At 41.3% G+C, this 27,719-nt stretch overlaps 1 protein-coding gene across 2 annotated transcripts; it reads left to right on the top strand.

Moving 5' to 3' along the window:
• Window positions 1–88: 88 nt before the first annotated feature.
• On the top strand, window positions 89–26,883 carry pdcd6 (programmed cell death 6). Of its 2 annotated transcripts, none has more exons than XM_079576441.1 (6): window positions 89–339; window positions 4,075–4,136; window positions 20,459–20,503; window positions 23,149–23,319; window positions 24,856–24,965; window positions 26,068–26,883. In XM_079576441.1, exons 1-6 carry the CDS (start codon window positions 257–259, stop codon window positions 26,164–26,166), a joined length of 570 nt encoding a protein of 189 aa, XP_079432567.1. In that variant the 5' UTR covers window positions 89–256; the 3' UTR covers window positions 26,167–26,883. The 2 variants fall into 2 exon arrangements, with proteins under 2 accessions (XP_079432567.1, XP_079432568.1); XM_079576442.1 differs by having other exon boundaries at window positions 92–339; window positions 23,149–23,307; window positions 26,068–26,881.
• Window positions 26,884–27,719: the final 836 nt, after the last annotated feature.

Raw genomic sequence — 27,719 nt, forward strand, 5'->3', positions numbered from 1 at the left:
AACTTAACGTTATTTTTAGACATGGCAACGGAAAACGCGACGTCACCCTCTTTAAGGAAGTCGCGAATGGCTTTGACCACGCCCCTCTCTGAACTGAAGGGAGAGGCGGAGGCATGAGGAGACCGTCCGAGAGCGAAGGCAGCAGCGCAGAGGAATCGACTACAGCGGGGCGAGAAGGAGAGGCGAGCTGACAGGTTGAAGACAGCGCATTGCTCTTAGGTATTTGCACATTTTAGGAAGCTACTCCCTTTAAAACATGGCGTATCACAGTCCGTACCGACCTCCGCCCCACATCAACCAACCGGCCGACCAGGGCTTTCTGTGGAATATCTTCCAGAGGTGAGTGCTGCTGTTTCTTCTTTCGCTTCATTACTGTGCCTGTCATTTTGCACCGGAGACACAAGAACACACGCTTTTAATCATCGCACAGCCCGCCTTAGTTCTTGCTGTTGACAATCGAGGCACTATCTCGAACTAGATCTTTGCACTTTGTAGTGAAATCAGTAATTTGTCAAGAGTAAAGTGTCACAATCAGTGTCAGGGCTTCCTGGAAATGCTCTTGCTCAACATAGGCTACTCGTACTGTACTACAAACCACTACATGCGTGTTGATACGCATATAATTAGCCTACTACTTGCCTACTCATGATTTAGTACACGTTCACATGCAGACATTTACTTACTAGCTGGATTATTCCTCAGTGAATTGAATGCATTTTTGCCTATAATAAAAAAGAAGATTAGTTTCCAAGCATGAATGAATCTAAGCAGAGTAGAGGAGAATCATTGAAACTTTAGGGCCACGTCCATTCTCTCCCGCCTTATATATACATAAGGATACACCTTATACATACATTAGGAAGTAGGACTGCCGGAAGTGTGAAAATATAGCAAATGCCTGATGATTTGTGTGGCTTGTTTGCTAAACCATTTCCACTCACTGGCCCCGCATCCCATTACAATTAAGCACCACTTAGTTTTCCTCATCAGAGTGTGTTAAATCAGCACATCAAAACCAAATCGAGGCTGAAAATTAACACAATTATGAAGAGCCTGACGAGCTGATTTTTTTTGTTTTAGAAATCTCTGTCAAATGTAAGACCTCAGTGATTTTGTGATCCATTACTGTGGATATAAAGCTTCACCTGGTGTTTCAATGATCATGATTTGGTGAAGCCCCATGCAGCCGACAGCCCAAGCTTGGCACAACATGAGTGGTGGCTGCAGTCATGCCTTCTCACAGTCAAAGTCATCAGTCACAGCACTATAGGCAATAGGGGGGGGAGAGACCACTGATATGTTTTGCCCGGTGGTGGTGATTGTAAGTAAGCTATAGGCGTTATGTAATACTGCAGAGGATTTTTCCCCACTGCTTTGCTTTCTCACAACGTTGAACTGCCCCGGGCTTCATCGCAAGCTTTGAAACGCCCTCGCGAATTATTTATGTGTGGGAGCAAAACCTCTCTCCGCTGTACATTAATAGGGTTTCCTTTTTGTGTGTGTGTGTGTGCATCCCTCTCAGAAATAGAAGCGGTCAGCAGGCACAGGGATGTAGGACAAACGGTGTGACTTTCATGAGTGGCTGCTTGTCCAACGCCTCTCGGACTCAATCTGACAGGGCAGTGCTGGAATTCCCTTCGGTCATGTGATCTCCAAGTCAATAGAGCATATAGAGCCGCTTACGGGCCTGGCAAGCACGCACACACCTACGTACACCTTCTGACCTATGAGTCACCATCACGCTCAGAAAACTGATTTGTTTCGATCCAGTTCTCCTGTGCTTCCTCTCTATGATTTTAGAACATTTCCCCTTTTCCACACCACATCATCTAACATAGGGAGCGTTAATTTCACAGACGTATTCTGTGTAATTACTGTGCCTATCCACATGAAACCAAAACTGGCAGAAAGTTAAATGTCTTATGTAGTGGTGGACAAAACCATTAGGAAATGTTCAGGTTAATGTATTGCTCAAAAGACAGACTAACTTTACAATAAAGTACTGTACAGAGATGCAGACAAATCACTTATTGCCATTTATAGTAGCAGCTGGTAGACAATATTTTGCCCATCTCTTGTAATAAGGTTAATATGGCAAATTTGTGAACATCTTTTATATGAAGGAATTGTCTGGAAAATATCCGTTGTCTTTATTGGAGACTTCATCCGAGAACTGGCTCGCTATCAAAGTGTCTTCCATTTTCCCCGTTCAATTACAGATTTTTACCTATTTTACGTCTGGGCCATTACATCGGTTGTAAAATAGTAGCTCCTCCAGCACGAAGCTGTCTCCCAGTCTGCCTTTTTTATTGCTGGACACTAAATAATTCATAAGGCAGTCACTTTTTGACAGTTGGTATGACAAACATGTTGGCACCTTGCCCTTTTGGAGCAAGATAGGACTTCCACGTGAAGATCAGATTGTTGCCATGTAAAAAACAATGTGTGCCTTTCAGTGTGGTCGTACGATCTATGCAGTGGATTGAAGTCTGTAGCTAAGCCTTGATGACGTCAGAAGGGCGTGTTTATGTGGAAAGTTGAGGCGGACTTTGGGCTTTCCAGCCTCCTTGCTCATTGGAAACAGTGAAACATGGGGGAAAAAAAAAAAATGAATTGAATGGGGCACATATGCTTTTGTATAGCACGCTTCCTCCCTATTGGACTGCAGGCTTGTTCTGTCTTCGAAGCGTGAATATCCAGATGGTTAACAGTTTGCCGCGAGCTTACAACACAGTCTAATTTTCAATCGCAACACCTCACCTAACTCTACCTTTTAGATGTACAGGGCTGCGAGGGGGGAAAAAAGGCGACACTGTGCGTGCATTTCGGGCTAATCAATCAATGTTTGGTAAAGGCTGGGTGCTCTTGCTGACGATACAACTTCCCACCTTTTTAGCAATAAAGCTCTCCTTATGCCAGCGATGTTTTCTCAACCCAGGGAGCGCAAACAGCCAGTTAACCTCCGCGTCTCTGTGTTTGTTTTACTACGGGGGAAAGTCAAGCTTACCGGCATTGACAGACGCACAACCGTCCACAGAGGAAGGCCACAGAGTCGGCGCCGGTTTGGCCTCGCATTTTTCAAGCGTTAGGGGGAATCCCTAACCCGAGCATCGCCCCTCCCTCCTGTTTTCTCTGTACAGGAATTTCGCTCTGTGTTTGTGTGTTATGCGGACAGGTCGGGCCGGAGCTGTTGCTAAGGAACAACTGAGTCACGGGAGGTTTTTTTGACCGAGCTACAATCACGGTCAGACCCGTTATGTTCGGTTTTGACAAAGTAGTGAGCAGGATACACAAAATGCTGGAAACTCATGGAAATCTTACAGGTTGTTAAGGCTTTACAAAGAAGTGCAAAACCTGTTTGAATGGGAACGCAGCATACTGTATCTCTTTCTGTACTCAAATAGCATAGCACCTGCCAATTAAACAGGGAAGCATTATGTTTATAGCTCTATAACTTCCTCATTTGCCGTCGGTAAACAGTAGCCGGTAGAGCCAGACAAATTACAATACAAGGGTGTCACTTACTTTTATATCTTCAATTGGAAAGAATGTGTTTTTAGTTCTCTCACAGTGCTAGTATTTCTATTCTCAAAATGAACATTACATGATATCCTCTTTCTACCTTGAGAACATATTTGATGATTTGATTTTCCCAAGTTACTACCTCAATCTTAATTCTTGTCAATCGTGATTAGTTTTGAAATTAAGTTGCACAAATATTCACTTAGTTCTTGATTAAACTAAGAATTAAGGGGGTCTAAAACTTTACTACGCTAGGCTGAAGCACCCGTAAGCGGACACCTGACGGGCGCCTTCATTGCCCACATTAGTTACACTTGGCTGTCTCGAGATCAAACCTCACACACAGAGTTTGTCCCGCGGGAGCATTGAGCCTACAAATTTCCACTCATTGCCTCCCCATTCATTCCCCTGTGGTGTTTTGAAACCTGAACGTATGCGCGGTGGCTTTAAGTTGCAAGCGGCGAGTGTCGAGTGCCCGCAGAGCTATTGTGTACCCGGAGAGTGCGGCAGTGTGTGAAGTGGGATCTAATCTTTTTTGCTTTCTGTCCCCAGGGTTGACAAGGACCGCAGCGGGGTGATATCAGACTCAGAGCTTCAGCAGGCCCTATCGAATGGTGCGTATCACTTCCGACCGCCTCTTTCTTCTTTTTAGTAACGTTTAACCCCAGCCTTCAAGTGTCCTGACCCTCGCGCTAATGCCTAGTTCTCTTTTACATAACACGCCTCCTTATGCATATCACTTTTCTGTCGCTCTGTTTATGCTGTGTCTATGTGGGCTGGACCATATTGGGAATGCACACTATGTATTAGTGGCTGAAAATTTGCGATATATGGTTCAAAATTTAAGATTTGGTTCACGGACACATTTATGAGCGATAACAACAATTTAGATAAGACTGAAGGATGAACTGCTAAACCATAATCCCATGCAGTTCAGAAAATGTTTGTAGAAGTCTAAAGTGATTCTCGACTGGTGGAACAGGACCCAAAAGTGGGTCGCGGGCCTTCTCCAAACCAGAATATTGATAGTTTAAAAAAAAAAATGATGATAGGAAGATTTATGATCAATGCCTAAAGGCTCATTTGTTATTCATAAGACGCAAGAACTTTATTCTTACACAAGAGCTGCAAGAACAAAATAAAGTCATTTATGCCTTATAACCAGGGAAGTGAAGTTACAAAATGTTTCCATGGTTACAAGGCAAAAAAAAGTTATTGTGTCTTATGCGTCTAAGTTTGAATAGGCCTTAAATCAACTGAACTTGGCAAAGAAATCCTTCGTTTTGATATAAATTTCACTAAAAATGGTCATATTATTTTAAATCAAGGTTGAAATTAATATTTTTATGTGGGGTGAAGCATCACCAGTTGAGAACCTCTGGTCTAAACTCTAGGGTTAGCAGGTTTTCTAATGTTACACCATCTGACTCAGTGGAAACGTATTTTAATATAATCATATAGTAATATATAGTGAACGCCCACATCTTCAACCCAATGTTTTACAGCTATTCCTCTTAATCTAAACATTTTTAATCTTTCGTGTCCACATTAGAGACACTCATTTCCCAATCAATTCACAAAGCAAGACATACAGCCACAAACTGCAACTTAACATTTATCAAGAAATGTTTTAAAGATACTGACAGAGGGGGAAAACAAAGCATTGAAACAAAAAAACGTTCTCCCATTTGTCCACCACTACTTTAACGAATGCGGAATTATGAATATATTTTTCTACTGAGAGCAAAGTTGTTAAACAGCCCATAAACACTTAAAAAATTGGCAATGCTAAGGAATCTAACGTTAGCTTCATGCTACATATGCTAACTTAAGCGACACGTGCCAATTGCTGTGAATAAACATCCATATGGACCCGATATTGGTTTGACTTTATGTGTGTGTCATAAATATGTTATAGTCTGCCACAAAATGGCTGAAAACTGTGAAAAACTGTGATTCCCATGAGAGAGTTTCTTCCCCCACGGCCCTTTGTCTGACACGTTGCCGTCTGTATCTAGTTAAAGAAGTGCAGGAATAATGCATCGATCCAATTTATGGATGATATAACCCTGAGCAACGTTGCAAAAAGAGAATATTTCATATCACCGCATTGCCATTCTCTTTTATGCTCACATAGAGACTCATTTACCAACAGACTGCAGAGTTTCACTTTTAACTACCAGATCTGAACCAAAAACAGTAGTGCACTTCACAGGACGCCTCATACTCACTCTGACAGTGATTGATAGCCTGTGCACAATTATTAATGAAGACTCCACTTGTACTTGCTAAAAATGGTCGATGCAATGACACACTGCTGATGGATGAATTTTCAGTCTATTAGCCCAGTCTTTTGTCAATGGACAGACTAGAAATATTAAGTGCGATCCTGAAAGTACTGACTTTGTGAACTTACGATGAGGGTAATGAACTCCACATCTGTACTCAAGTAGAAGTCTGTTGCTTCAAACAAATACTAGTATAGTATAGAGTAAAAGTATTGGGAAAAGTTGGACTTGCAGCGGGATTAGGAAGTAAGCATATCTTTCTGTATCATGGACTAGTGTGAATGGAAATTACTACAGACTCACATTTTTATGAATGTTAAAAAAAAAAATGTTCAAGGTCACTATGAAATGTTTTTTTTTTGTAATAGTTTTTCAAAGTCAAAGCTTGAAGATAATCAGTGTTTTTACTAACAGAGCATGACTGTGTGGGAAGTAGTATCAGAGTGTCTGAAAACACTGTGAAACCTACTACTACGGCTGTTGCTTCTTCTGCTACTATGTTTTTTTAAGATACTAGCCCAAAAAATACCAGTGAGAACATAAAAAGTGCTGCTGCTGCTATTACAACACTTCAGGTACATTAGTTTCATGACTTTCCGCCTCTGACGGTGACATTGCACCTCAGACGTACTTAAAAGGGTTTGAGAAAATCCCTTTAGTTCTTTGTTGAGAACCTTCACCATTATAAGTTGAACTCAAAGGTGATTCATCGGGGCTGTTGTGTCTTTGTGTGGAGAAAAAGAAAGAGGTTAGAATTGACTTGAAACGCCCCACACGTTCGTAAACTTGGGATTTCAGCCGCTGTGATGGAAGTGAAATTGGTCTTAATCTTGTGGAGCTCGGGCGGAGGGTGGTTCAAACGGGATTAAGGCTCACTCCTGGTCTGCGCGCAGTAGGGAGAAAAGGAGGACACTTGTGATTCAGCGGGCAATCCGAGAGCAGTGTAGAATAGTAATGGTACACGCCGTTGTCCGTGTTGAGGCCGAGAACTGGGGATTGCTCAGACCAAGATACAGCTAGGAACATATTTGAATTTGAGGTGAAGGTGTACTTTATAATCCTCATTTTGCCTCTGCGTTTGACCATCCTTCAATGCCTCTGGGCCGACCTGTGCCACAGCGCAGTGCCCGAGGACCCATCTTCAGATCTGCCTAGCTGCTGGAGGTGTTGTGTATGCTTACCCACTTACATGTGCAAACTCCACACAGAGAGCCCACTTCGCACAGGGATCGAACCAGGACCGTTGTGTTGTGAATGCTTGTCAATGAGCCAAAACAAGACTGCCTCAAATACTTAAAGTGTCAAGCAATGCAGTGAGACGCGCAGGTTGGGGGACCACCTCAAATATTAGTGAAATTGGGACAAGTCATTTGATGCGGTGGGACAGACATTTGAAATTCTGACTTAGATTTAATTTTCATCAGCGTTGAAGCGTTTCTTTTGCAATTTTGGCCCAAACACACAATAACACAATCACACATACAACTAGAAATGGATCGCAAATCCTCAACTTTAGGTGATTTAGTCATATTTTCTGTCCCAGCTTTGATTAGTTGCAGTAAGCATTAGCATCCTGCCATTAGCATTATCATACTATTGCTAGCCACAGCATTTTGCGCAGCAATCCAAAATACAATTATCGAGGTTAAAACACAGAAATTGAATTCTCTAGAATCTCTGCTTCAAAATGACATGCAGCATGTCCATATTGACTGAGGTTTAGTGAAACTAACTAACTTTAGTTGTAGCTAACCAATTTTCATTGCAATGGTTCCCCTGATGAAGTCATGGGAAGACTCGTTTTAAAACCCCGACTTCTCTATCACTTTCAGAGATATCTGCTTATATCGGCAGTAGATCGCCCGATAGTGTAAATCGCCATATATCGGCCCAATATATCGACTGGCCGATATATTGGTCGACCTCTAGTTTTGTTAATGTCTTAAATGCAGCAAATCTATGCATTTATCATTTCAAAAGATCAGATTTAACAGAGAAATGGAGTAAAGTGAGGCTATTCAACAACTTGGGCAAAATAATCATGTAAAATGGACAAAATAAACAACAAAACATGCAACTGAATGTGCTTCGAACCATACTTTTTGTGTTTTTGTGAATTTATGGCAAATAAGATGAAGAAATGTAGATTTAATGCCAGCTTGAAGCAACTGTAATGCTTTTCAGTGACATTTAAGGCCTTCATTTTGGCAAAATTCCTTTAATGACTCTGAGCTATATTTTGCCATTCTCTTTGCAAATCTGACTATGAAAAAATGGGGCATTATCTAAATGGGTGGGACCAGGGGATAAAGGTGTAACGGTGGTCACTCTACACAGAGGGACATATAGGTCACAAAATATTATAACCCCAAAATTTAGGACGCCCATTAATATAAGTTTTATTTTTTGACATAGAGTAATGAATGGCTGAGCCCAAATGTAGGTCAAATTAGTTCTAAAACATGATTAATAACGAAACCCGGGCTTATTACTTCAGTCTACACCAGACGTTCAGATTTAAGCCAGGTTTAAAGTAGGAGCAAGAACCTAAACCAGGACTAGACCTAAACATGGACAGATCAAAACCAGGACCAAATGGGATTCGAACTTCAAATACAGTCACAGGAGTTACAAATGAGTTTACACATAGTCCCGACTTCTCGACCTTGCTTTAAACACTGTAAGATTTATGACGAGGTAATTTTTAGCTTTTGGAGATTGCAGCAGCCGATAACTTTTGCCTTCCCATTAATTTATAACGAGTTCCCCTCCAGTTTACGGCTGAAAAACGCTCTGAAACACTCGGACAGCTGTGCACAGACTTCAGAGCAGATAAATCCTCCTTTTTTTGGGGGGCTCAGAGTAAAATGTGGAAAGCCGCTGCAGAGAGAAAGCACTTATCAAACGACGCAGTGGCTTTGGCTCGGCATACTGATGAGTCGAGTCTGTGAGCGTGGACGTGCTGCGAGGCGTCTAATCGACATTAAAGGGTGTAGGACTGATAACATGAAGGAAATGGATGTGATTATGTAGAAAGATAACTGCTACAGTGTGAAAGGGTATGGTAGTATTTAGTATTCTTGCCACCCGGTGTCTCCTCTAAATGTGTCGGCGCTGTTTGTTTGATATGTGTAGGAATATGCAAAAGTAATTGAATCGTGGATAATTATCAGTCGACTGTACCCTGATGTTTTCAGTGCTTTCCCTGTTACAATAAGATTACAATTCTGAAGAGTTCATAGCTTATACTTCCATACTGAGTATTTAACCTTGAACTAGAAGGTTCCCAGTTCAAAATTAGTTAGATTAAAAGTAAGTAAGTGCTTTATTTGTCATTGGACAACCGTACAACGAAATGTGTTAGTCCTGAGCTGCGCCAACCTGACCAGCATGGTTTTGGAGGTAGGGGAAACCTGGCTGATCCTCTGATGCAGGCGCACGGTGCAGCACCTCCTTGGTTTGTCCCTGTTTCAGAGCGTGGTGTCCTGCACTGGTCAGCACCTCCTCCTTCCTCTTCCTCCTGCACAGCTCCCTTCACTCCACAACAGTCTTTCACCACCTTCTGTGAAAAGCTTGGCAGTTAATCTGCTTTATTCTCCAGTGAACATCCATTAGCCAGAGCAATAGTAGGGATAGAAGGCATGTGTGGCTTAGCTGTGAGTCTTGCCCAGATCAATCAATCAGGGCGGCACGGTAGCGCAGCGGTTAGCGCCTCCGCTTCACAGCTAGAAGGCCCCGGGTTCAATTCCCACCAGGACGGTGTGGAGTTTGCATGTTCTCCCCGTGTCTGCGTAGGTTTCCTCCGGGTACTCCGGTTTCCCCTACCACTAAAAACATGTGCAATAGGTGAATCCTCCAGCCAGGTGATTCTGACCATCAGCCTGGCTCCACATCATGGAGATGGGGTGGCACTGCCGTCGACCACTGCTCCTTACGGGTTGCCCCAGCGGCATCGAAGGATGGGTTAAATGCAGATGACAAATTTCCCTACGGGGGAACAACAAACAAACAATCAATCAGACATCACAATAGACATCAATAAATACAAACACACATAAAAACGGCATTCGAGTCAGTGGCTATGTATCGAATGCTTTTCTGAAAAGATGTGTCTTCAACTGTGATTTTAAAAACACTCAACTCAGTGATGTTTCGAAGCTGTACCGGAAGTGCGTTCCACAGCTTTGGGCCTTGGGCAGCAAATGACCGGCCTCCAAACTTTTTTGTATTTGACCCTGGGAGTGCCGAGGGAGGTGTGTTCAAAGGAGCACAGAGTTCTGGCTGGTTCGTAGACCGTTACTAATTCGGCGACGTAGTCCGGGGCCAGACCATTGATGGCCTTGAACACAAACATCAGGACCTTAAACTCCACCCTAAACGCCACCGGGAGCCAGCGGAGAGAGCGGAGGACTGGGGTGATGTTGGAGAGGAGACGAGCTGCTGCGTTTTGTACCAGTTGAATACCTCCTTGTCTGTCCTTTTTTTGTTTGTTTCCTGTAGCACCTCTTGTGACTCCTCCACTGTGCTGCAGGTGTGAGGGGCTCTTGGTGCCACTTTTAAAATGCTGCTTTTTTCAGGACCATTATGGACTCTTTGCAGTAAAAAACAAACATTGAACCTCACAAAAATATGGCAAAGACGTACAGAAGCATCCAATAAAACAATGCAGTTCGCAGAAAAAGGCAAAAAACGCATCTGTACCAAGAAAGGGAGGTTGCTGCTTGTTTACACGTCGCCATAAATCAGCCAATACATTTAGCTATTGAGAGGCAGTTCTACTTTTTTATATTCCTTCACTATTTAACCAACCAATAAGAAATCAGTAAAACAGCCTTTGCACAATGTGAGAAATGGTTATTAGGAGATACCGTATAACTGAGATGCCAGTGCTTGATTTTATTACTTTATGAAAGTAAAGAGTCTGTGTGAGATATAGTAGAAATATGAACCTACCTGCGAAGACCTACATCGCTGCGTTACCCCAAATAACTCCCTTACAGCACGTTTGAATAATAAATATGCTTCAGTAGCTTTTCCCCTCGCCTTTCTGCTCCTCAGGAAAGAGCTTGTTGTGGCAGGTTTGCGCGCTCTTGTCTTGGCCACTTCATTAAACCCGGCGTGATATGAAACAGAGCCAATGGAGCAGAACAACACTGCGGTCCGCTCGCTAAAGCCACTACCCGCCGCGCTGCCATTTCTCCCGCCTGTGAAAGCTTTATTGACCTGCGAACGGGACATTTATTTTGCACCTTTTTGCCTGCCTCCTCACGCTCCTCCTTTTGGGACAGAGCAGAGAGCAGCGCAGAGCGTGTCAAGAGGGAACACAGGGGCGGTTTGTGCTTTCCAGTCAACAACATCATCCCACACTGATTATGCCGTTTCCTCCGGAGGCTCGTCTTCTTATATTGTTGCGTTAAACCCTGGTCACTTCTTTCGCTCGTGCTTGAAAGGAAACACACTAAACGGTCCAAGACTTTTGAGTGTTTAACCATGTCGTAATGTTTGTCCCGGATCAGAAAACCTACCTGGAGTGGTTAGAGTAATTCTGCTTCTGGCGTCTGCAATATAATGAGCGAAACCAGAAGTAGCACCAGAGCTGAAATAATTAGCTTGGTGGTGGTAAATACCGTATTATAGCTATTAATGTTCCCCAGAATCGCTCTTTGTTCTCACACCCTGAGCTTCTAAACTTTCTAGCTGTTGCTTTTAGCTGGTTCCATATGGCTTTGCTTACACCCACACATTTCAAAATGATTAAGTCCAAGAGGTTTTTCCTGACGCGTTGCTTTCTATATCTCTGCATCTTTACGATATCTTGTTTTTTGTTTGTTTTTTGCCCATCTTCTCTCTCTGAAGTAAGTGCTGCCTGTTTCCATCGCCTTATTAAATGGATCATTAGCATAAATCCGGTACCTGGAAAAACTCAAATACATCACTTATCCTGTTCTTTTAAAGTTTATTGTGGTATGGCTGACGAAATGTATTTGTAATGATGCTGCCGCCATCCAGTGAAATGTCGCGCCGTTCTTGACATTTTATCTCGGGTCTCTTTTCTTTGCTTTCGACGGCTGGGGAAAGGTGGCAAATTGTACAACTGATCAGAGACTTTGATGTGACCCCAAAGATTGCTCTTGAAAAATTGTTTGGGGAAAATGAAACTCCCTGAGCAGCTTGAACTGAACTCTGTAGGAGATTGGCTGCCCTTGCTCAAACTCTCAACCCAGTTTGTAAAGTTTCACACGCATTGTTAAAGTAATGCTTACGTTTAATAGAAATATTGCAATTGAATTAATCTACAGAACATTAGTATGGTTTTACATCAAATCTAATCCTATTTTGAAGCAAGAATGAAGCAAGTATGAATAAATTGTATATAGTTTGAGAAAATAAATACAAATATACCTATCGGTGGTTATTTGTAGCACATTTAATAAAATGATACAATAATACAAAGGAAAGGGAGAATGAAAAGGGTCAAATAAATGGTGTTTCAATAAATGGGTCAAATTCAGTTCAACTTGGATAGACTCAAACAGACAAAAGCAACGATTAGAAAGGTTTATTGACATATGTATATTTTTGGCGATCAGTCCTTAGCAGTAGACATCAGATATATGAATTAAATTTAGTATGGATGGGCAGGTTAGAGTTGGAGATGTGTCTCTGGATGCTGGTGGTGGTACAGGAGGTCTGAAAAGGATCCTGCAGGGAGAGCAGGAAGAGGTGGAGACAGGGTGGAGGTGGGACGGGGTGGAGGTAGGTCGCAGCACAGCTCTGGGAAGCGAACGAACGAACCGTGAATGCCAGAAGCTTAAAGGAATAGCCCACCGTTTTTACATACTAAGATATGTTCTTAGCTCACTTTAGTCGTGTTAATATATCCCCGTTTGGTCTTTGTCCGCGCGCTCTGTCACGCAAACGGAGCACATACGCAGCCTCTCCCACATGTCACATAGCTCCAAAAAAGCTCACAATAGAAGCTACCAAGCTCTTCCACGTGTTCCCTATTTAAATAAAGTTACGTGAAGTGTTTTCATGCGAAGTATATTTACCCAGAAATGTAGCATGTCGATTTTATAAGCAAATAAAAAGGGGGACTATATTGTGAGGCGTAATGATACGAGGAGCACAGCGTCCGCGTAGTAACTCCTAAAGACTTCCCCCGCTCACTTCCGTCAATAACCTTTAGGAGTTACTGCGCGGACGTTTTACTCCTCGTATCATTACGCCTCACAATATAGTCCCCCTTTTTATTTGCTTATAAAATCGACATGCTACATTTCTGGGTAAATATACTTTGCATGAAAACACTTCACGTAACTTTATTTAAATAGGGAACACGTGGAAGAGCTTGGTAGCTTCTATCGTGAGCTTTTTTGGAGCTATATGACATGTGGGAGAGGCTGCGTATGTGCTCCGTTTGCCTGGCAGAGCGCACGGACAAAGACCAGACGGGGATATATTAACACGTCTAAAGTGAGGTAAGAGCATATCTTAGTATGTAAAAACGGTGGCCTATTCCTTTAAAAGCAGAACCGAGGGCGATGATTGGCTGCTATGAAGGTGTGGCTGAGGTCTGTGCTGATAGGCTGAGGTGGAGGTGCGACCCTCACGGACACGATCATTGGCTTGGTCCCAGGACATTGTTCTCCATATACGCTATTAATCAACTTTATGTAATATATGGCTGGCAGCTCGTCACAATTCCCAATTTCTTAGATCCTCGATGATGACACGCAAATTTGTGGATTAACTAGTCATGATGCCCCTACAAAATATATAGATAACTAGATCATGAATTGCTGTACGCCGTTTATTTTTCATAGATTTGTTCATCTCATCGGGGGGAAGTGCCCATTGTGAGAGTAAACCGGTTACTAGTCCGAAATCTACTAGTGTTGAGCTCGTGTTGAGGCCTGATGGTAATTACATGGAAACAGGACGCACACCTATTGTTTTCAAGGTGCTGGGATTACTCTAAGCCAGTATAACAACTGTAAATGGCTACTATTGTCTTTGCATTGGAAACGGGGCTGCTTAATGCGTTATCCTCCGTTATCCCTATGATTTTCACTGTGCTACCATGCTATTACTGTGTTGTACGATGGATTTAAAGATTCAACTTCTCTCAATCTCTTTCACAAACTACAGAAATCAACTGTATACTTAGACCTTAGTCAATGTTTTTGTTTGCCTCTCCTCTGCTTTCCTCCTGTTACCTCTGCGCCCCTCTCTCCGGTGACTGTGGCACCAGCGCAGAGCCTGCAGTTTGTCCTTTTGTCCTCTACCACTTCTGTTCTATTTGCTCTGCCTTTTTCCTCACCTCTGCGTTGTAACTATCAGATAAAGCTCCTCTGCCGCCGTGTCCAATGCATTTCTGGGTTTGATATGCAGTAGCTTCTTCCCCCTCTCCCGCGCCGTGCGTCCCCCGCACACAGATTTATGCTCGTCCTGTTATTTATTTAAATGTGGCTGAGAATGGAGTCTCTGAAATTGCTGACATGACTGAGCGAGCTGCACGGGACGAGAGCCAAAGAGGAAAAAGAGCAGGTTCCCACAAAGCAACGCTGTCGTCCACAACGGTAGTGTTGTGTTAACTCCGGTCGAGATGGCTGAGGGAACATTCTTCAGTCGTGGACGTGGCGGTGGGATGGAAATATGCAATACGAAAGCTTACAATTATTTAGGTAATTGAATGTCCTTTGCTGTGAACAAAATACGCTGTGCCTCCACGGGGACTCATTACGTGTGCAACCTGCTAATCTTGCAGCAGATTAGTCATTCATATATTTTAGTCTTCTCCGAAATGCCAGTGGTGCTGGTTGTGTTTTGAATTATGCAAATTCAGAATGGGATATTTTACGGAGATTGTTCAGACCCGTTTGTGACCGCTTCATGTGACACAGCGGAAATGCCAGAGAAATGACAGAGACAGTTGAATTTGTTTTTCAAATTAGACGTCTCGGGACTATTTGTAAGTTTTGCATGTTTGGCTAGAGACTAGGCTTGTTGTTTAGTTGTGGATTACCAAGAATTACCTCAACACTCATTTTACACTAGTATTACATGCTTAAAGGGGGGGTATTATGCAAAATCGACTTTTTCAAGCTTTACATCATGTTATTATGTCACTCCCTCATTAAAAACATGCCTGAAGTGTTGCACATTCACGTATTTTTGAGTAATCTGTAAAAACTCTGATGGCAGCCATTTTAGGGATAGGTTTGCCTGAGTCCTCCTAGGAACGCCCCCATCTCCTGGAGACGCCTCCGAGCTTTCGTCACCAGCCGAGTAACCAACCACTGCCCCTCAGCAGAACCCCCTCCCCACTGATGCCACAGACAGCGTGTGGAGGGGGCGTGTCGGAAAGGGTCAGAGGTTCTTAAAAAGACAGAGGCCTAATTTCAAGACATTCACTACAGCCATTTTGAGAGAGCAATTTTATACAAGGCAGTTTTTCTAATTTACTGCATTTACAGACCAACAGAAGGTTCCGTCATCATTGTAGTGTGCTATGGTGCTATGTGATTAAAAAAAAGCATAATACCCCCTCTTAAACATTAGATACAATATGATTTCTTACCTTAATTCTGGCTAAACTGGCTATCACTTACTGTCTTTTCATCATTAGTTTCCTATATCTCCCTTTGGCATTTTCCCCATAGTTCCCATGATAAATAGGAAGTCATGAAGTCATGAAGTCATGAGTGCCAAAAAACTAACATCTGCACTGGGCTTTTACTGTACCCCGAACAACTTATTTCTTTTGCTGACCCAAGGCCTCAGACTCACTCTTACCTGAAGTGAACATGACATTGCTGGAGCCTTTCCCACACAGTGTTGTTTCCTCGCCGCTCGCTGCAGATTTCCACATTAACAATTGTCCGGAGTAAGCAGGTTTTAGCCAAGAGCATTCAGGATAAAGGGAACTTTTGCTTACTTTATAAAGGGAAGAGACTGTGCATGAATTGGTAGAAAATATGTTATTATTCACCATGTGGCTTGAGTCTTTAGACGTTTCCTCACTTGCCCTTGGTGCTGATTTATTGATGGGCCGGTCCCGTCTTGGGATGTGGGGACTTTAGGCCGAGGGCTCTTTTTGAGTCTGGGGCCGGTGCCAGGATCTATATTTCTACAGTGTCGGGCCGAGAGCTCATAATATCGACACATTGGCAACTGCTCTGCTTACGCGCTCCACTGCCCCACATAATGAAAAGCGCGTTCCTCCATTTATCCTGCAAGCAGACAATTACTTTCACAAAATGCATCATCAACCTTATCTTTGAAAATGTGCGTCTGTTTTCCGTTATCGCTGCAACTAAATGTTGCCTTTTAAGAGACTACAGTGGCATGTAGGCACCACCTCCTGCTTCCTACCACAAAAATCTGATTTTGACATTTAGGCATCGGGCCAACTATGAGACCTAGGGGTGGATCGATCTTGCTTTGAGGTTTTATTGCAGCCAGTGGCTCACGAGACCATTTCACGGGGAAAAGGAAGAACATATTTATAATATTTACAGCAGAACTATGTAACTCATGCCCCTAGAGGCTATAAGCGCCACTTCAAGTGTGGTAGGATGTTTTTTTACTCATCCGTGAGAGTAAATACTACGCTGACAGAAAAGACAAAGGTAGAGATGAATATTGTACATCCAACTGCACAATGGAGCACATTTTTTTTCACTCAAACTTGGCTGTAAATACTGTTTAAGTGGAGCTAGCCCGCAGTTAGCTTTGCCCGTTAGCCTGTTAGCTTCGTGATTCTATTAGTGTGTATTGCAACCCAGTGCAGGGAAAGTTGCAATATTGGTTTTCTGACCCCCAAATCATCCCATTAACATGTATTACCCCCAGAGGGACTACAAAAAGGATTTATTAAGGTAAACAAGTTACTTAGTTCTTCTTTAATTAAATTCCAAAACATTCTGGACACAAACATTACACGTAGCACCATCTGTGAAGCAGTTGATGTTCTGCAAAGAAATCCACACACACACACACACACCGGATGACCTCAAGATAACCTTCACAGCAAGATGGGCCAGAAATCTCTCAGTTCTGTCTAGTGAGCAATCCTTATGCTTGTGTAGATTCCTAAAATTAAATCAAAACTCACTACCTTACCCTTTGAATCCAAATGCTATTTAATCTGTTTTTACATCATTGGTGGCTTGCTTGGATTTAGAGCGTGCTTGAGAAATGTAATTACACATTTTCTTGCACAAGATGTTTTCTCCGCTCTCACACCCACGATTGTTAATAAATAGCATTAGTTGTGGCCTCCTTTTTCATAATGCTCCATGCCGAAAAGGAGCGTTGAAGAATACAAAATTGGGCTGGATGATTTGTAAGAAAAAGGGACAAGGGAAAAGGATTACCTGCATATCAAAACATGTTTATTAACGAGTTTTATATGTTAGAAGATCATGGAGAGAGAACATTTGCCATTTGCTATACCTGTTTCCAAATAGCAATTGATTTTGAGTGATCACCCAGCCCCGCTTTCAAAACCACCTAAATGTTACCACTGTGTTGACACTGGGCCGCCATTGACCAAAGGCGTTGCATTAGAGAAACACGGCGTGACCTTTTCCCATCAGCAGCATACATACAGCCTTACAGAGCGACCACAGCGGGAGCAGCCCGGGGGTCACCGGTGTGGGCCAGACTTGACTGAGGTGGTCCGTGTGGTGGAGGACCTGTTTGTGAGTCTAGCAGCTCTTTGGGACAATACACTCTCTGTCCCGTGAACACTCCACGCTCTGTACCGGGGCCAACTGCCAGTAAAACGGACGAGACGGGGAGGGAGGGAGCGGAGGCGCATGTGGGGGGTGAGGAGACGGGACAGAGAGTGAGTTAGAGCAAGAGTTAAGGGTGAATAACAGTTAAGCTTTATCCTTTTTCCATCATCGCTTAAATGTCACATATACAGTCCTCCATAAACCGAATGGTCTGTTGTGGAAAACTCCCTCTTGTTTAATCTAGCATGCAGGAAACGCCTCCGATGCAGTTCGCACGAATCAGAATTACGCTGTCCTCGCTGCATGCAAATCACCTGCTCCCGCGGTGCGTTCACGGCTCACCAGGTAAAACGTGCACCACATCAGTGAACAAGCAGCAGGGCTAGAACATTGTGTCTTTGATTCAGTGCGTCCCACAAGGCCAAAGAAAATAAAGATATTTCATTTGCTGCAGATTTATATTCTAATGATTATCTTGCCAATAAATATACAAAGATATTTTTCATTGGATTACTTGGTCAAGGAATGCAACTAGGGCTGGGAACCTCTGGGTACCTTACGATTCGATACGCGATACATGGCTTACGATAACGATTATCTCACGATACCCCGATCTGCGATAATGTGATACAGCGATAATCAATACATTGCACAAAAATAACCTACGATACCTCACGATAAAAAAACATGCTACTTTTAACCAAATTTTTCATTGTATTACTTGATCAAGGAGTGCAAATATAGGATTTGTACACATTTTAACTAGGGGTGGGAACCTCTGGGTACCATTCGATTCAATACGCGATACATGGCTTACGATAACGATAATCTTACGATACGCTAATACTGCGATAATCAATATATTACAAAAATTACAAAAATAACCTACGATACATCACGATCACATAGGGCTGGGACGATCCACTTTTGTCACGATCCGATACATATCACGATACTCAGGGGCCTATCCGATAAAGTATCGATACTTGGTATTGCAGCACAAAGTATTGTGATCCAAGTCCGATCCGATATTTTGTCCCAGCCCTACTACATATTATTCATCGTTTACATTTCTTTTCATGTGCTTTATACCCTGAGAACAGTGGAGCCCTGCTGCCTCATTAATATGCATGACTTTGCTCCGTAATGTGCATGACGTCATCAAAAGTATCTGTATCGGAATAAAAAGCATTGTATCGTCCGGCAAAATATCGTGATATATTGGTGAATCAATATATTGTCTCTCTCTTACTTTAAACCACAGGAAGCTAAATTACTGCTGCTTGGAGATATCTTACTTAAAGACAAAGCAGGTTTGATTATGGATGAGTTGATGATGTTTTTTCTGATCAATATGGGTTGTTGTTTCAGCCAAAGCTGGGCTGGATACTAACCGCACTATACAGTTTATAAACTCTTAGACATTTAGCGTATGAAAGAACATTACAGTCAATGTAATAGCGCATCTCTCTTTAGAGTTTTGCCGTCCGAAAATAAAAATGTTGAGTGCATCATGGTCTAATAAAAGCTTGTCCATTAAAGAAGCGAGCGCTCATCTGTCATTTGCTGCGTCCCTAATGTGATTCGTGCCTTTGGATGCTTTTATCAGCCTGCTCGCTCTGTTTACTCAACTATTGAAAATACGAGGGGCTCGGCTCCAGAGGGAAATCTGTCTCAATCTGTCCACAAATAACATGTCATGGCATCTACAAAAAAAAACAAAACAAAGCTTAACAAACTTTGCTTGATAAAATAACAGTCGACATAATTGTGATGTTTAAGCGTGAAGAGGCGATTAATCTCACCGTGCTGCGGCTGATCAAACAACTCCAGTGAGAGTTTTGTTTTATGTCTCTCCTGAGTGTCCCAGTGACTATCGAAGCAGGTTTTATTGTGTTTTGTTGCTAATTCAGAGCAGCATTTCAATCAAACACTAATTTGTAAGATATTTGTCAAAGCTTTTAGAGGGTTGATTATTCACTTCAGACATGAGAGCTCCTTATAATGTTATAATGTTGGCTGACCACCTGACCTCCGTGGTTGTAGGTTTCTGTCCCGTCTCATCTGTAGTGAGCTGATGTCCTGTGAACTCTAAAGAAAATTGCTGTTTTGTGTGAGATAAACCGTGAATCAGATGGTTTGCAGGCCTGATGGTGGCTTTATTGACTTGTTCGTGAGTAGGACTGGGTATCGTTACATTTTTTCTCGATACCAGTATTTTAACAGTACTTGGTTTTCGATACTGATACCTGAACAATGCTTTTGTCGATACCTATACTAAAATATCTGCCATATATAACCATAAATCAGATTAATGATGTTAATTTATTCCTTTTTCTTCCATTTAATTTCTTTTGCATTTGTATGATTTGTTTGAGAAGAAAAGAAGAAAAATCACGTTAAAATGTTTTCTTTTTTTTCTCTCCAAATTTTCCATATTTTCCTCTAAATTTCCCTCATTTTTTTTCCTTTTTTTTCTGTGTTTTTTCTAAAATGTTCCGCCATTTTTTCCCCCAAAATTGTTTTCCCCAAATTTTATCTTTTTTTTTTTTTCTCTCTTTTTTCCTATTTTTTCCCCTGATTTACCCCAATTTTTTCCACTTTATTATTATTATTTTTTGAACTTGTGTTTCACTTTTTTTTTCTTTCAAATTTTGAGGACCAACAGCATCAAAACTTGAATATAAAGATTTTATATTTCTTTTCGATACCTGCTTTCGATACTTTTATTATTTCGATGCTAGTAGTACCTAAAGCTTTTTTCTCGATCCCAAACTGGTATCGTTTAACAGTCCCCAACCCTATATGAAAGTTCGATTTAATGCTTTATTTTCCCAAGTCTGTGCCTTTAGTCCCACCAAATTGCATTACATTTATGTATTGTTTCTTTTTCTTCCCTCACAGGCACGTGGACTCCCTTTAACCCTGTGACCGTCCGCTCCATCATCTGTAAGTATCTGCTGACAGTGACGCAACTTTTGTGTGCCGTGTTTATTTGTTTTCTCTCCATGACAACCGGATTATGTAATTATTAGGTTTGTGGGCAATTGGACACAGACAAAAATGTAGCTGTGACTTAAGTAAATATAGAGTCACGGGTGACGGCTCTATATTTAAGAGATGTATAAGTCAGACGTCGACAAAACAAAGTGTGATGCTAAATACAGTAGTGCTGCTGTCTCAAGACTGATTGTATTGTTTCTTGTAAATTAGTTTCTAATGTGGCTTGAAGCTCCTGGGGCATTAACTTTTAACTTTCTAATCTTTCCACGGGCTATGTTATGTTTGGTCCATTAGCTAAAACACTCCCAAGGTTGTTTTTTGTTTATTTACGCTCATGTGAGTAATCCTGTTCAATGAGAAGATAATAAAACAAAAGTGAAACAGAAAACACAAAATATATGCATCATTTTGTAACCCATCTGGTTATTTACACTACTGCCATATTTCTAATAATCTTGAATAGTTATGTACTCTTAACCCAGTATCACTTGAGTATTTTGTTTTCATTTTGTTGTGCAACTTGCAGAGCTAATCCCCCTAATACCAGAGCCTCCCTTTCCCACTGCACTGTGCCACTAAGTCCATTGTTTGATAGTCCCTCGGCAAGAAGCATATCCTGTGATAACACTCCCTTTTGTTGGGGGGTAATTGGATTGAATCACATGGAGGAGTACAGAGTAGTTTTTACGGAGGGGCCCTCTGCTTTATACGCTGCTGTCATGGCGCGTTCATGGACCGTTGGACGCGCCGGAAACAGATCTCCTCAGAGATGAAAATGAATTTCTGTCTCGAGTTTCAACTCAATGTTGACTTTGAATTAGCTTTTACTTTTGCTTGACAAAACGGGGAGTCAGGACTGAAATACTCTTGTTAAAATAGTGCAGGAATGACCCAATGTTGTAGATGAGGAAAGTAATGCAGGAAATACTTGCCATTGCCTTTGAGCCAAACTTTGTAGAGCACAATTCATACACACGGCAATTCAAACGCTTCACATTTGCATGAAATTACAAGAAAGCAGATAAAATCAATAAAACATCAACATAAAATGAATCAATTACAATAAAAGGCAAGTGTGTAGATAAAATACTTTCAGTTTTCAAATGCCCGGGCAGAAAGAACTGTTTTCAGCCTGGATTTGAACATTGTCAGAGTTGACGTCTCACATCCTCATGAAGACTGTTCCAGATTTTAGCTGCATGAAACTGAAACGCAGCTCACTATGTTTATTTTTGACTCTGGGAACCACCAGGAGACCCCTCCCTGAAGTTCTCAGGGCCCGAGATGGTTCATATGGCTCTAACATGTCAGAGACTTTGGTGCTAAACCATGAAAAGACTTGTAGACAAGAAGAGCTGTCTATGTGAGTGACAGGAAGCCAGTGCGGAGACCGGAGCACTGGACTAATATGGTCGTATTTCCTGGTTCTTGTCAGGACTCGAGCAGCAGCGTTCCGGATGTACTGCAGCTGTCAGTGAGCAGGCCGTTATAGTACTCCAACCTGCTGCAGACAAATGCATGGATAAGCCACTCTAAGTCTGGTTTTGATACTTCCTCTGATCTTAGCAATGTTTTTCAGATGGTTAAAAGCTGCTGATGTTATTGCTTTGATGTGGCTGTTTAAGTTCAGGTCTGAGGCCATGATTACCTCCAGGAAGCTAGTCCATCCGTCTTCATTACAGACTTGCTTAAATGCCATGAGCATGTCTCCCAAAGTCAGAAAAATGGATGGGAAATCTCTTTTAAGTGTGACATATGCATTGGCCAAGAGTTAGTATTTTGCGATCTTCTTCTTCTGCTGATTTGTTGTGTAATATTGATAGAATTGGGAAGTTTCCTCCTTAAAACATCGCTCGTTTTGTGCTGGTCCATACTCCAATTGTGTTTGTCACGACGTTTACCTAATAATAGTGGCTTGTATCCTGTTTTCATCATCTGTTATTGCCAGTACTTCAAGATTCAAGATTTTTTATTTGTCAATCAGTGATGTAGTGTGCATGGTCCAGGAGAGCTTCTCTGTGATGTGCACACCCAGGAACTTAGTGCTGGTCACCCTCTCCACTGCAGCACCGTTGATTGTTAGAGGAGCAATGCTGGACCCGCGCTCTTCGAAAGTCCACCACAATCTCTTTTGTCTTCTCCACATTTAGAGAGAGTTTGTTCTGTGTGGCCAGACTGCTCACCTCACTCCTGTAGTTTGACTCTTCTCTGTTGTGTTGTCTGCAAACTTGATGAAGAGGTTTGAGAGTCGTACTTTGGAGTGCAGTCATGGGTCAGCGGAGGGAACAGGAGTGGGGTCAGCACACAGCCTTGGGGAGCCCCCGTGTTCAGTGTGATGGTTCTGGAGGACTTGTACAGCCTGTGGTCTCCCCGTCAGAAAGTCCAGCCGCCAGTTGCACAGTAGTTACAGACCCCATATAAGATCAGAGCAGTCCTTACTCATCAAGTGCCTTTTCCATGCACACATTTAATTGTCCAACATGAAAAATGCACAATCATGCGTGATATGTCCACTAAAATGAACAAAAATTACAATTGAACTTTGGTAAGTAGTGTGTAAGTGACATTCCTCATCTTCTCTTGTTTTCCAGCTATGTTCGACAGGGAAAACAAAGGTGGCGTGAACTTTAACGAGTTTGCCGGTGTGTGGAAATACATCACGGACTGGCAGAACATCTTCAGGACGTACGACCGCGACAACTCCGGTTTCATTGATCGGAACGAGCTAAAGCAGGCTCTGACCGGATTCGGTGAGCAGCAAAGTATGCTAACATATTAACATCGGTGTGCTGTGCAGTGGTGGAGGGCTCTGCTGCAGTGAGTGCTTCTCAGAATGATCGCATGTTTAATACTGGGGCTGCAACTGATTATTATTTTGTAGCAGACTAGTCATCTTCTCTATTGTTTGACTAATTTAACAATTATCTTGATCCTTTGAGTTTAGTAAATAGCTTACTTAGATAGAGTACTGTTTATAGAAATAACATCTCAACATGTTTATTATTGTTGTGCCATTTTTTTAATATAATTTAAGATATAGACCACAAATTAGTGATCTCTGAATTTTAAGTATAATAGTCAACAAGTCACTTTATGGTTGGTCATTGCAGCCCTAATATAGTTTCTTTGTATTAACAATTCATACATTTTTCTTTCACAACTTTCCTGCATATTCTTAACCTCTGAATAGAGCACTTTTTTAGATAAACGCAACAGAAAGGTCACGAAAAACGCAATACAAAAGCGGCAAAAAAGTGACAAAAACTCAACAAGAAAGTGGCAAAAATAAGAAAATAAGATGAAAAAGAGGAACGTGAAAAATGTACCAACAACACAAGGAAAAAGATCTGTTTGCATCAGTTTTGTACGTCTTAGCTTTCAAATGAGGCATTACTTTATACATGCCTTTCAGCCATGTGACTTTTGTCGTTGTGGCAGCCATTTTTAATTCCAAAGTAGAATTATGCAGTACTACAACATGTAACAATATCTCTACTCAGGATATTAAAAAAGACAACTGATTGACAGTTTATTTACTCGTAATCATTGCTCAAGAAGATAACAGTAAAAACACGTCCCTAGAGACACACGTTTATGTGAAGATTGAATCAATTGTCGATGGTTGACAGTTGCTACCCGGTAGCATGCTAACATCTTGAGCAACTTAAACACTGACTGTAAATATTACAGAGAAAGATTTTTTGTTTCATCTTTGATGGGTAAATTTAGTCTGAGGAGTGAAGCAGATCTTTAGTAAATCCTACTGTAGCTCGACAGACAGAGCTGCATGTATAGGCTGTAAGCTCTCCAGCCTAGAAGCTTTTAGATTTGAGTAAAGCCGAACTGGAGAAAATACACACGTTAAGGCGGGTGGTAAGAGTTGGTAAATCCATCAAACATATTTTAGACACTGGCAATGATACCTTTAAGTACATAGCCTTTTATTTCATTATTCAGAGACATCTTGTTATTGCAAATACAGCCTAATGAAGCCTGTGCGCTTTGATCCTGATCTCATTTAAGACCTGAATACAGAAGGGCACCTGACTTGGAAACTTAGTCTGTGAGTCAGATTTTTCCCAACAAACTGTCTCTATTTGTCTCTTTGTTGTTTTTACCAACCTTTCTTAGAAGCTGTGTGAGTTTGCTGTTCAATCTATTTTTGATAAACAGATACTTTGTGTGTTGCTACAGTTTTTAGTGTCTAAGAAAGTGCTACAGGGCTTAACAAATGCTACAATAGTTCCAGCAAGTCTAAAAATGAAATCTGCTTATAATTATCTGACATTGTTTTTCAGGTTACCGTCTGTCAGACCAGTTTTACGGCACACTGATAGAGAAGTTTGATCGTCAGAGAAAGAGCCAGGTGGCGTTTGACGACTTCATCCAGTGCTGTATCGTCCTACAGGTAATAATCACCTTCAAAAGTGTAAAGTTCAAAAGTTCTTGGACTTTACACAGGAGTTGAGTTGATTACATTAGGTCTAAATGGGACTGACATAAGCTTAGATCCATTATTGATTGACATTATTGATCGACTATTGGCAGTAGAATTGCTACACTGGTGAAGATGCAGTTTTATTAAGTATAATGTTATTGTAAGTGGCATTCACAAGGATGGAACTGGGATTTGTTCGTAGCCTATTTGTACAATATGGTTGCATAAGTTTGGAAAAATCCTCTTCTAATGTCAAATCCCGTGTCCAAGACCAATCTTTATCTTACTTATTTTAATATTCTTATGCATGCCCCTAAAGCCATATAGTTTAAAGTTCATAGGTTACTTTTATCTAAACTCTGTGTTATATTTTTTTATGTTTAATGTTGCTAGTTACTAGTTTGTGAACCTGTTTACAAACAATGGCAATAAAAACTATTCTGATTCTGAATTAAAACAAATAAAAATATACCAATACAAAAAATGTCAAAACAAGACCATTTTCAAATATAAAGTTTCCGCTAAATCAGTGTTAATTTCGTCGACTAAAATACTTAGTCTCAATTTCAGTCAAACTGAGATTTTTGCAGACCAAAATTGGACTAAAACCAAATTAAAAGTTTTTCATGAGACTAAACCTATGACTAAAAATGAAAAGGAGAGACTAAAATCATCCAAACTTCTATTGACAGAAAGAGCCTCACATCGTGTAAATTCACTGCCAAAGGAACAGCTCTGAGCTTTGTTCATGTGGGACAAGCTCCTTGATGCAGAGGACCTGATTAAATATGATTTTAATGAATATTAGAAATGCAAAGTCGACTAATTTGTCTTAAATTTAGTCGACTAAATTTACTTGCAATTTTAGTTGACCAAAACTAGACTAAAATTGACTAAAAGATTTTTTTTTTTTTACTAAATCTCGACTAAAATTGAATTACATTTTGGTCAAAAGACTAAGACTAAATTCCATTATGTTGTCAAAATTAACACTGCGGTAAATATGATGGTATTATCTAGTTTTTGGTGAAAAGTTAGTCTTTAAAACTCGTCTTGTCTTTCTTGTCTGCAGAGGTTGACTGACGTTTTCAGACAGTACGACACAGATCAGGACGGCTGGATCCAGGTTTCGTACGAACAGTATCTATCCATGGTTTTCAACATCGTATAACGCACACCGTTCGCCGGAGAAAGAGCACAACTGGACACACCTGTGCCAAAGCTACAGGCGCCTCCCAGAAGTCTGCCATCGTCAGCACTGCAAGATTTTCTATACTATCGCTAATCTCTGACCCATTTGTACCTTTGTATTCAGTGGTACTGGCTCTTCTTGAAGCTAAAATGATTGATCCAGGAGTGAATCTGGAGAAGACTTGAAATATTGTATTAAAAATCTTGTAGTGTTTTTAGGACAACTGAATGCACCGTGAGTGAGGGACTCTGGGGCGGGCCTATATGATGGACACAACTGTCTTTCTGTCTGTTAATGTTGAAAAATACTTTTAATGTCTTCAGTTTTAGTTCGAGTTAGAATAAGGATATCTCATTTGAGTGGAAAATAAAGCATTGTAAATATGATTTAAGATGCGTTGCATGCTTTTCAGGGAAATGTAGCCCCAGGTCTAAGCATGCTTTCCCTTTTCTTGTCTTTAACTCAGCCCTGATTTGCTCAAAGCCATGTTTACAAGTACTGTGAAAGCAGGTCATGTTCTGCTTTGAGATTCACTGACATGCCAGCTTACATGCCATATTTGTACAAACTTATTTTTAACAGCAACTATTCAGATGTTAGAAATTAATTTTGGTAGGCGTACTGCCTCTAGTATGGCTTATTTTTTTTGTGCATGATGCCTTAAACTGTGTAAAAAGAGCAACACAAAAGATGAATCTTTTATTAAAAAAGACAAAATGATGAACTTGAGTATGAAGTGTTTCTTTTAATTGCCGCTTTTGTGCTATATTATATTATAGCATCACTCCATGAAACAATGTATAGTCACTTTAAACGGACTATATGGAGTTTAAGAATGTTAAATTATGTATTTCCCCCCCTACATGTTCCAGCAATGTCCTAATGTGTAGAATGAGCCCAGACCTGTTCACCACAACTGCCTCTAAAATCCTGCACGGTCACTCGAAAAAAGGTGTTACTTCGGTCCGATTTGTCCGAATTGCCGTCATGCATGAGCTTTATATAGAAGATGCAGTTACATGTATGACCTGAGGTGGCAGTAGTGAGTATAAAATGGCCAATTTGCATCTAGCCCCTTTAAGCAGATTATTCATCTGTGATACCATTGGTGTTCGGGCTTCTTTAGGTGGTACTCATGATCATCTGAAAGTTTAGACTTTGTTTAAATCGGGTGCCGAAAGTGTGGCCCTCAGACCAATTTTTGATGGCCCTCAGACTTCTAGTTTTAGTGGCACACATCGCCATAGATGGTACATTTTACTGCAAATCTCAAAAACTAACATTTAGTGTGAGACAGAGCTGGCATTATTGTTCCAAGAATGGTTTAAACCTGTCTTGAATACACCCTGTTGATGCATTAACCACTGACCTGTGGCCCTCTATGCTGTACACATGTCATTATGCTGCTCTCTGTGAAAAAAGTTTGGACACTCCTAATCTAAATCAAAGATATTTTCATTAATGCTATAGTCAGTCATGCATTAAGGCTTAGGGTTTTTCTGACATAGTTTACATAAGTTACCTGTTAGACC

The sequence above is a fragment of the Gobius niger genome (assembly GCF_951799975.1).
Source record: "Gobius niger genome assembly, chromosome: 18".
Lineage (NCBI taxonomy): Eukaryota > Metazoa > Chordata > Actinopteri > Gobiiformes > Gobiidae > Gobius > Gobius niger.